We start from the raw sequence: 11,423 nt of genomic DNA, 5'->3' as shown, positions 1-11,423 counted from the left end.
TTTTTTTAATGTTAACTCAAAAGAAAACCATTAAAGATAATCATCAACTTGTGAGGTATCAATTGTAAAACAAAAAATCTTTATTTTAAATAAAGAGCAACCTCAAGCACAATTCAGAAACCCAAGCAGGTTTCATAATGTTCTTATTCAAGATATAAGTATCTTTTTTGACATTACTTTCTATCATTAATCCACATCCTGTGTAATCATAGCTGTATTGAGTGTTACACAAAAAAATTGCAATTACACAATGGCTTCAGCCAGTTAAGTAATTGATCTCTCTCCAATATTGACCAAAAACATTTTCCAACCCAGTGCACAGTTGTAGAGAAATAAAGCAGTAATGATTCACAAACAGATCCCTTTAAAAATTTAAAACCGATGCATACAACAACAACAACAACAACAACAACAAAAAACTATAAAGACTTACATTTCTGATTTGAAACCAACTAGACAAACATTATAGCCATTTCACTTTGGTCTAAAATAATATTCCTTCTGGAATGCAGTCCCCTTCAGCAAAGACATTGTGTAATATCACTAAACCTATGTACAACGTTACAACAGGCTTCCTCAGAAACACCTGAAAATCAAACAAATGGCCACTGAAAAGGACAAGTGGAATCGAGATAAACCAATGGACATCAGAGCAGATGCACTGTGATTAAACTAATGTATAAACCGGACACAGTTTGAAATTATTCAAACAAGAATAAATGAAACCTTTCCACACTGATTTAGACCAAAAGTTCAAACCCTGCTTAGAGTCCACGTATTCATGGGTAAGGCAAGTGTAAACATTTCTGAAATCCACCGGTTGTAGTACCCTGTACCTGTATGTTTGTGTTTCAATGTCAGTAAAATTAAGGCTCTGAAAAACTTGATAAACTCTGCAGTGTGGACGCAGACGGCCTGCAGCACTGATGCTCGTTCTTCAATCCAAGATTCCAAAGAAAAACCAGGGTTTTTTTTGTTTTTAAGTTGTAGTCTTCAAGTGTGGTGCAACATTGAAGTGGATACTAAGCCACCATGAAGCAAGCAAGAAAGAAAAACTTGGGATGGCACAAACTGAAATGCTGAACCCCCCCCACCCACCCACCCCCAAAAAAAGAGAAATGAAACCATACACAAGCGCAAATAAACGTTTTCAGAACGAGTTTATCAACCCCTGTGAAAAATATGCAGTAAAAGCTAGTTTGTAGGAGCCATTTCCATCCACTGATTTTCAAAATATATTAAAAAGAAAATCTTCACAGTCCTTTTAAAAACAGGCACCTAAAACAAGTTTAACTAGAGCTACTGAGTTGTGCGGGAAGAGAAAAATCTGACCTGCTTGTACAGTCCATCATAAAGACTAATGGCATTTTCAAGTAATTTGAACCTAGTAAAGAGTTGCTTTGAACTCTGATGACATCAGGGCAAAATCATGATCTGCAGAGTATGTGGCCATCCAACCACATAACCCGCTTTAACTCAACATCAACTTGAACCCTGTGAGCGAGCAGAATTTGGTGGCTCTCGGATGCCTGCTGACACTCCATTCAACACAGAGTGTGAGGAGGAGGTTTCAGTGATTCTGGGTGTTGACTAAACTTGATACACTGGCATCACCATCGCAGCTGGATCCACCATCAGCATCGTCTTTGGATTGCTCCTGGCCGTCTTTCTGCGGTTTCAGGTGAGCCATGGCCTTATCTATGGTCGCTGTATTTACTAAACCGAAGTCGTGCATGCTGACCAGATGGAGCAGGATATTCCGGCAAAGATTCTTCTCGATGATGGTGGTGCTGTGCTGCTCCACAAACAACAAGCAGGCCTGATTCATTTGGTTGTCAGCTATGAATCTGCATGGAAAGAAAGCAGCGAATTACTGGCAGAAATGTGATCAAGCTCTGAGAGATAAACTCACGTAATAAGTAAGGTGATACGAGGAGAGTATCCAGGCCACTGTAATATACAGAACAAGGATTGCGTTTAACAGGAGAGGTTTGATTCAAAACAACACACTTTTAACAGAAAGGACCGGGGTGAAGTGGAAGTGAAAAATAACATACCCATGTTTCATTACATGCAGGTTCCACAATTTCATGACCTCTTTCTCTCCCTCGTTGACATCCGTGAATTCATCGATTTGCTAAGGGATAGTGAAGATAAAGTCACTTAAAATAGTAAATGCTGAACAAAATGTGTTTGCAATTTCAGATTTAGAGGGGGCTACAAACTATGGATGCACCAAAATGAAGATTCTGGATGTACTTGGCCAAAAACAAACTGAAACCGAAAATGCTTTATAATAATTATTTATTATTTTATTAAATTATATAAAGTAATTTTGTAAGACTTTTTAATTTAACTTAAATTTTAATTATACTAACTTTTAAAAACAAGCCAATAAAATAGCACTTTTTCTGAAAATAACACAAAATTGGACAGAAAATGTATTAAATATCAATATACTTGTATTTAGTTCTATGCAACAGAAAATTTAAGTTTTTTAACTAATTATCCACATAATGTATAGTTCTACAAAGCTGTTATTATCAGATCATGTGAGCAGAGCACAGTGGGAAGCAGATCTGTGGATGAGAGGGTAGCATCATTTTACCAGTGTTGCCCAGTACAGCATGTTACATCACAGTAGTGCTACTGCAAACAGCAACAAGAAACATAATACATAGAAACTTCCTGTCTGCGCATTATTTGAGCCATCTTTGCTTTTCCGGTGAGCGGCAGATGAGTAGAATACACATTCATAGAACGTAATATTGAGTGGAGCGGAGCACCATGCAGTGACTGCGGCTAGATATTTATATATATTTTTTTTCTGCTGATCATTTTTGGTGGCCAAAACATGAGTGCATCCCTACTATAAACCTACAGTCACTGAACAACAAAGCAATTATGCTAAAAATCAACCCTTTATACTTTAACATTAATTTAATACAACTTAATGCCAGATATGCAGTAACGTCCCTCCTCAGAGGTGATTTGAACATTGTCAGTGGAAGCATATCATATTCAATCTCACAAAGACTAAAGCCCGGCTCACACTGTGCGATTCTGGCCACGATTTGGTCGTGTGAGACCAATTTTGAAATTCCTAAAAGGTTCCTATAATCCTAAAAAAGTCTTTGATTGCTGGTTTAACGTTCACCGGCAGCCGATTAATGGCCGTTGCGATCCAATTTTACTAGGGCTGCTCCGATCACGATCGCCGATCGTTAATGTGCATCTCGTCAGTAAAGCCGGTTCTCTAATCAGCGGTTAATTCCATCAGGTGCGTGATTTCACATAGAGCAGCTGTTACTACACAGAGCCGTTGTTAACTGAGAAGATGGGCCAATAAACGCTGAAAATTAACGTGATTTGCGCATCTTCTCAGTTAACAACGGCTCTGTGTAGTAACAGCTGCTCTATGAGAAATCACGCACCTGATGGAATAAACCGCTGATTAGAAAACCGGCTTTACTGATGAGATGCGCATAACGATCGGCCGATCGTGATCGGAGCACCCCTAAATTTTACCTCTGACATCAGAAGATTTGGCGCACATTCCTGCAGTGTGACTTCTCCTACGACGAACATTAGTTTTTCCAAGACAAGCCATGATCAAAATCAGTGCTAGAGATTTCTTCTAACCGCATTAGCTTCCTCTGCTCACAGAATTCATGATATGTTGCCTTTGCCATGATAAACACCAGTTGCACAACGGTCTTCACTTAGGTATTTAGTGCTGCTTGCAATATTCTTCTTAAAAACACCAGTATTGCTGCCATTCATATACTTTTAATGATAGCCAACATTCGCAGTCACTGAACGTGTATAAATTGATAATGTAGAACTCTTACAAGCTTTTTTTACACGTCCTGACTGTCGTACAGTCTGACATTAATGACAACTGAGATCCCACAGTGTGACATGATCATCATGTTTGTGTAGTCTGACAAGTACAATCCAAAAGGACTTAAAAAAAAAAAACTCACAGTGTGAGTCATAAATGGCACACCATCTGTCTCCAGTTTTGATGGGTCATCTAGAGTCAATCTGATCTAGTAAATGCTACTCTGGATCTTCAGTGTTAACAGAACCAAAGGTTTTATGATCTTATGACTGCTTCCTCACCATAACGGTCTTCTCTCTGAGCCATGCTGGGTCCCTCTCGTCCTCACTGTCCACATCCATTTCCTGTGGCCTAAGTGGTGTGCAGCTGTCGCTGTGGAAGTACAGGCGGTTGTGGCCGCTGATGTATGTCCGCTGCTGCTCCTGTTCTCCATCCTCTGGCTCCAGGAACTCAGAGAGGCTGGGCTTTGAGCGCTTGGGCCTGAGAAAACCAAACATTGCGTTTTAACAACAGATGCAAAGAAATGCATGCAGGGTCTGTGATAGGCCCGGGTGGCATGATGACATGTACTGTAGAAATGTTTATGGACTTTATAAACTTTTGAAAGGTAGTCAGTGTGGAATTCAACTGATATGGGTTAAAAAGAGCACATATTTATCAATTTACAACTCACCTCAAACACAGGCCATCCATTGATATTTATAATGCACTACTGTTTTGAGTTTTATTTTTAACTCAAGTGTTGTATAATATAAAAGCAGCTATTTAGGACTGATGACAGGTGCGTCATTAATTTCTTTTGAACAATCGGTTTTGGTTATCAACAATCTTAAAACATTTCAATGCATCACAATAAGTTTCAAATTAATCTACTGCTGAGTGCAACCAATTCCAATTTAAAACACCAAGAACTACCAATTCCTTAGAATCCAGATCTGAAAAGAACTGGAATAAAGAAGGAAGAGCACTACTATCAGCAGATGGTCTACAGCTTCCACACACTTTATGATTAAATTATAACTATATTGTAATACACACAGACACATACATACATACATACATACATACAGAGACAGAGAGAGACCCCCCCCCTCAGTCTTTCTTTCACTTTCAACCCACACAGACCTGCAGACAAGAAAGTGTGTAACTGGAGTCCTCTTCACCGGGCCGTTGCGGCTGAAGGCAAAGCCAGGCTGGCAGTGGATGTCCTGAGGGTTGCCCACATAAGAGCCATCATAGCAATCATTAATCGACACATCTATCCTGGCTCCTTTAGGATGAGGCTGCGTGAGATAAAAATGACTTCATCACTATAAACATTTCTACCAAACATGGCCTGTATTTAAGCTGCTCTGCAAGTGGTCTGTCAGAACACTAATATTTAGTCATTTTTCCAAAGGTTGTGAATGTATAACCTAGCTCAACTAAAAGGCATTCACAGATTGATTCCCACAAAAGTGTAAGCACTGTGGCATTACGACTAGCATTATGACTAGGTAATCCATGCGGTCTGGTGACAGTTTCATAACCTTGAAATATTTCTTACCACATAGTTGAAGATGAAGCGGCTGTGGGAGAGCTTGAGGTGCTTGAGGAGACTGTAGAGCTTTCGGCAGTTCAACGTGCACCAGGGACAGTGCAGGTCATCTCTGGCCTCCGTCTGCTGCCGTGCGTTATTGTTATACAGGAACTACAAAACAAGGGGATGACACAAGAGATCATGACTACACATCAGCCCACCATACAAGACCAACAATGGGTCAGAGCAAAATGTCAAGGCAGGACTTATGGACTCCAGCGCTCTCATGGCGATATGAGGATCTTCTCCTTGCATTAAAAACTTGTGTGTCATCCTGGAATGACCAATTCTACAGCGGGTATAAACAATCTGTTCCCATCGGTTAGAAAACTGATAGAAGATTTATAGAAAATTCCTTTTCCAACATTGGGACTAATTTCATTAAGTTTATTCATTGTATATAGATCCCACTCCGTCATTTGTTATTACTCACCTGATAATAAACACGTAGTTTCTGACGAGGTTCAACATGAGTTTGTTCTCTTCTTACTGGTAAATCAGCACCAATTGATTCATTAACAGCTGCGATCAATAAAACATCATTGTTAAGGCCATTATCCTCAATACTGCACACAAATTATTATGCTTTAAAAGAACAAAACGTTAGTGATCTTCACTTGTAATCACTAACCAGGTTTGTGTTCTTACCTACTGCCTGTAGCGGCTTCAGATTGCTAGGCTTGCTGCTGTCTACTGTGCTGGACTCAGAATTGCGTGTGGCAAGCGGTTTGGCCACTGGTGCCGTTCCCCTGTCAGCAGTGTCATTGGTCCATCGCAAAATGAACTTCAGCGTGGGTCCCTGAGAAAAGGTCTCGAAGGGTGGAAGCCACTGAAACACAGGGTAAAGATCCTAAATAAAAGTCCAAAAACTACTTAACGACATCCAAACATCTTGAAAAGCCACATGCAGACTAAAATAACACAATGCCTGCAACTGACCTTTCCATCTAGTATGGTTTCCCACGTTGCCCTTTTCTTGCCTACAGGACTCTCCTCTATCTCCTGCATGGAGACTTCATACTCGCCATCTAAAAGCTGGAGGCGTCTGTTGAAAGGACACAAAAATCAATGTCTTAAACCAGCCAAGCAAACAAAAAGCAACTGAACAATACAAGAACAAGCAATTTAACATAGACCATTTACCTATTTTTATCAAAAACGGTCATTTGCGCAACGAATGTAGTTTCTCCATCATCCTGATTAGAGCAGTATCTCTTCTTTCTGTTAGACAGCTCTTCCATAACATCTGAGAAGAAAATCAATTCTTGGTAAAAAGGCCTCATCAAAATGCGAAACTCGCTTTGAGGTGCAAGACTATCATAAGCTATTTTAAAGTCTCTGAAGCTCATACTGGTATCTCTGGTGGTCATGCCATTGTGCTCTCTCCCCCCTGGACGAGACACTCTGAACAGAAGGGAGTAGGACTTCACCATGTGGCTGTTACTGGGTTCAAACTCTTGGCTGGGCACGTTCAGTGTGGGGAAAGCTCCATGCTTGGTCTGGCTGCTGTCTGGGTTCAGAGGCACCTGCTTTTTACCTGTAGGCACTTGCTTCACTGGACAACTTACATCCTAGAAAAACAGAAAAGAAACAGGAGTTCAAAGCACCTTAGAAGCCATATATACACCGGTTCATCTCAATTAATTAGAATGTCGTGGAAAAGTTAATTTCAGTCATTTTTATTTCAGTAATTCAATTCAAATTGTGAAACTTGTGTATTAAATAAATTCAATACACACAGACAGAAGTAGTTTAAGTCTTTGGTTCTTTTAACTGTGATGATTTTGGCCCACATTTAACAAAAACCCACCAATTCACTCTCTCAACCAATTAGAATACTCCATAAGACCAATAATTAAAAAAAGAAGCATTTTTAGTTAATTGTTGGCCTTCTGGAAAGTATGTTCATTTACTGTACATATATTCAATACTTGGTAGGGGCTCCTTTTGCTTAAATTACTGCCTCAATTCGGCGTGGCATGGAGGTGATCAGTTTGTGGCACTGCTGAGGTGGTCTGGAAGCCCAGGTTTCTTTGACAGTGGCCTTCAGCTCATCTGCATTTTTTAACCTCTTGTTTCTCATTTTCCTCTTGATAATAGCCCATAGATTATCTCTAGGGTTCAGGTCTGGTGAGTTTGCTGGCCAGTCAAGCACACCAACACCATGCTCATTTAATCAACTTTTGGTGCTTTTGGCAGTGTGGACAGGTGCCAAATCCTGCTGGAAAATGAAATCAGCATCTTCAAAAAGCTGGTCAGCAGAAAGAAGCATGAAGTACTCCAAAATTTCTTGGTAAAAGGGTGTTAAAAACACAATGGACCAACACCGGCAGATGACATTGCACCCCAAATCATCACAGACTGTGAAAACTTAACAATGGATTGAGCTATAAGCCATGAGCTTCTCCACCCGATCTCCAGACTCTAGGACCTTGATTTCCAAATGAAATAAAAAAAACTTGCTCTCATCTGAAAAGAGGGCTTTGGACCAATGGCAACAGTCCAGTTCTTCTCCATAGCCAAGGTAAGCAAATTCAGCAAATTCTTTGACACGTCTGTGTATGGTGGCTCTTGATGCCTTGACCCCAGCCTCAGTCCATTCCTAGTGAATTTCACTCAAATCCTTGAACTGATTTTGCTTGACAATCCTCATAAGGTTGTGATTCTCTCAGTTGGTTGTACATATTTTTCTTCCACACTTTTTCCATCCATTCAACTTTCTGTTAACATGCTTAAGTACAGCACTCTGTGAACAGCCAGCTTCTTTGGTAATGAATGTTTGTGGCTTACCCTCCTTGTGAAGGGTGTCAATGATTTTCTTCTGGACAACTGTCAGATCATCAGTCTTCCCCATTATTGTGTAGCCTAGTGAACCAAACTGAGGTTCAGGAAAGCTGTGCAGGTGTTTTGATCTGATTAGCTAATTGGCATGTCACCATATTTTTGTTGAGATAAATAGGTGGGTTTTTGTTAAACGTGAGCCAAAATCATCACAATTGAAAGAAAAAACTACTTCAGTCTGTGTGCGCTGATTTTAATACATGATTTCACAATTTGAGCTGTATTACTGAAATAAATGAACAAATTCTAATTTGAGATGCACCTGTAGATTGTAGTGTACTACTAAAAGTTGACTGATGTTTACAAATTTAACATTTTAATCCCTTTAATCAGTGAAAGTTCTGTAAATTTGGGGGCAAAAAAAGTCAACGGTCTACAGCGCAGAGCTTCAAACCAAGCAGCGTCAGTGTGGTGAATGTGTGTGATCAACTTAAATCCACTGCAAAATCTATGTGGGGAAATCTCTCACCCTCACACAAAATTCCAGTTTGCATGGATTCCTATTGAAATGACTGGATTTTGCCAATGAACAGTATATGTGACTGCACCTTTTCTCTTCTGGGACCAAATTGGTGGCTGAATTGGTGAAATCAAATGCTCTTAACATGGACATGTCAACACACGACTGAAAACTGTTCTTGTCAAGCAGTTTCATTGAGTTTGTAGTTGTGCAAGTTGGCAAGCATAAACACCAATTAAAAATTAACCTACAGTACAGACAGATATGACAACATGTACTGTATCAAGACAAGGACAAGGTTTTTTGATTGAGGAAGCTTGTTTTGTGTAGTGAGAAAGGTCAATGTAAGGCTGATGATACACAGGGCAACTTTTTTAGCAATGTTGCTGTCAACGGGCAACCAGGTTAGACACAGGACCAATCTAAAATATCCAGATAGAAATGTATAATATATTCTCAATAGTAAAGTGCTCAAGCAAAATTGCTCAAAACATTGCCTGAGATACTTCGCTATGAATGTTTATGACAAAGTTTTACCTTTCTCTTCTTGTGGCAGACCTTGACAAGTAGCACTTCCACAGACACTGAGTTTTCTTCATTCTCTGAGTTCTGCAGTGGCTTCTCTGATTAATTGAACAATAAATCAGAATCACCAATTGATCGCAGCACATTTATCGTCTATGCTAATAAGAGTGTACATAAACCTAATGTTAGCTTACCAGTTTTATGAAAGAATCCAGTAAAAGTGAGCTGCAGGTTTGATGCCATGCTGCAAGACAAAACTGGAGTTAAAACTTCTGCAATCATGTTAAAAAAATGAGCGAGCGAAATAAATCTAGATCAAGAAGATCTTACTTGTGAGATTCCTGATCCACTTTCGACTTCTCTACTTTGAATAGCAGGTCATTCACGCTGAAGCATTTTCTGAAATAACAGATGCCAATAAACATTCTGGTAAATCACTGAGATCTGAAACTCATTCAATTTATCTAACTACAACTGAGGTACATCAGTCAGTTGCAGTGCATTTGTCAACATGCAAATTTTCTCACTATGAGGCCTGCACAAGGAAATGGAAGGTGTGGCTTTTTGACAAACAAAAGAAATTAACACATTAGGTGCATGCAATCGTTTTACCTTTTAGAATTTATTCTTGAGTTTCTGTGGGACATATATGTAAGAGATCTGTGCAGGAAGATTGGCTAAAAGAACAGGGAAAAAATAAAAGATCAACCAGTCAAGTCTATTGTTATGACAGCCGTGTACAGTTAGCTCGCCAGGTTTCCACAAGAGTTCAAGTCTAAATGAAAAAGGCATGCCATTTCGTCATGACCATGGACTACTCACTGCCATAAGATTCCTTGTGCGAAGAAATCTGTATATTTGAGTTGGTTCTGTAAACAGAAATGCAGAGGTTTCATGTAAGTTACACAGATGTTGCCAGACTTAAAACTCATGCCCTGTAAATAACCACAGAAACTACCAGCCAGCATCTACAAAATTAACCCTATTTTGGACAAATGTCACTCTTACACAAGAATCAAGGTGGCAGTTTGGCAAGTCTTAGCTAGTGTAGAGAAACTGCAAGTGGGGTTTTCAAGATTTTTTTTGTTCATGACTGTTCCCCATTGCTCTTTTACTACATTGAGTACCCAATGTCATTTTAAAATGCATAAAGCACCATAAAGCACGTGCTATCTCCTGATGCACGTGTCTAATTTTCATATAGGATGTGGCCTAGACAACTAAACCGTGTTTCAATCCCTCTATTGTGAACAAACCATGACATAAACAACTTTTAACGTGAATTATCTGGCTTATTAAAGCATTTAGCGAACTAACGTTACTGGACACAATTTCCCGTTGTTTAGTCCTCAAGCTTAAACTATGGGTGGTAAAGCAATCGGATACTTTTAAGTACGTCCTAAAAATATATGTATTAATAAAGCTGGATTCACAAGCGACTTACTCTCGAAGGCTTGCAGGAAGAGTTCGTGGTCGGCTTGGACCTGCTCCATCTTGGGTCGCTTGACTGAAGTCATCACAACACCGGACGATACGTGCGCTCCTCCATTAGCCGCTTTGCTCGCGCCGCTGTTGGCATAAAAACCGTTGCCACCAGATCCGTGCTTTTGTGGAGCCATCCTGAAATAGCGTTAGCGGTCGAATGAGTCGTTAGAGACGGAGCTCCAGTGGATTCAGCCGAGTCCTGGGCCCAAACAAAGGGAGAACAGCCGAGACCGGTTCGCCCCCTCAACAAAATAACAGTTAACATAAACGCGCCGGCACTTCAGTTTGTTTCACAGACCGGATAGAATTAGCGAATACACAGATTTAACGTTACGTGAAGACGTGAAAAGAACGCAACGTCGTCTCATTTGCGTCGCGAACTCTTATCGGATCATGTGTAATGTGGATTCCGGAGCGCTTGACTACACGAAGAAGAAAAAACACCGCGGCAGAAAGTATGCGTAAAGATTAGCGGTCCGTTTTCGAGAATATCGCCGCTGTTTATTTATTAAGATTAAATAAACAGAAGCGATGTGCCCTATAAGATTCAGCCCCGGGTCGAAAGTGCTGTAAATATTACCCGCCCTCCGTCTTGAATGTATTCCACACAGCCAAGGTCTCTAGAAGGCAAGCCTGCAACCATTAGCCGAAAAAAGCGTAACGGCTAAAGCTAACACTTCCGGTCTGGC

The 11,423-nt window shown here is 40.1% G+C and overlaps 1 protein-coding gene across 2 annotated transcripts; it reads right to left on the bottom strand.

The window, feature by feature from the left end:
* Nucleotides 1-60: 60 nt before the first annotated feature.
* LOC113047331 (polycomb protein suz12-A-like) lies at nucleotides 61-11,423 on the bottom strand. Of its 2 annotated transcripts, none has more exons than XM_026208681.1 (16): nucleotides 10,694-11,423; nucleotides 10,072-10,118; nucleotides 9,862-9,926; nucleotides 9,580-9,648; nucleotides 9,444-9,493; nucleotides 9,262-9,347; nucleotides 6,775-6,994; nucleotides 6,567-6,669; nucleotides 6,363-6,468; nucleotides 6,072-6,252; nucleotides 5,857-5,945; nucleotides 5,391-5,534; nucleotides 4,970-5,127; nucleotides 4,126-4,324; nucleotides 2,058-2,137; nucleotides 61-1,847 (listed from the first exon to the last, which is right to left on the bottom strand). In XM_026208681.1, the coding sequence occupies exons 1-16, from the start codon at nucleotides 10,866-10,868 to the stop codon at nucleotides 1,571-1,573; spliced, it is 2,049 nt and encodes a 682-aa protein (XP_026064466.1). In that variant the 5' UTR covers nucleotides 10,869-11,423; the 3' UTR covers nucleotides 61-1,570. The 2 variants fall into 2 exon arrangements, with proteins under 2 accessions (XP_026064466.1, XP_026064467.1); XM_026208682.1 differs by having other exon boundaries at nucleotides 1,687-1,950.

This window comes from Carassius auratus, chromosome 28, assembly GCF_003368295.1.
Source record: "Carassius auratus strain Wakin chromosome 28, ASM336829v1, whole genome shotgun sequence".
Taxonomy (NCBI): domain Eukaryota; kingdom Metazoa; phylum Chordata; class Actinopteri; order Cypriniformes; family Cyprinidae; genus Carassius; species Carassius auratus.
The sequence above is the reverse complement of the archived record's forward strand: the minus strand, read 5'-3'. Positions and strand labels throughout refer to the sequence as shown.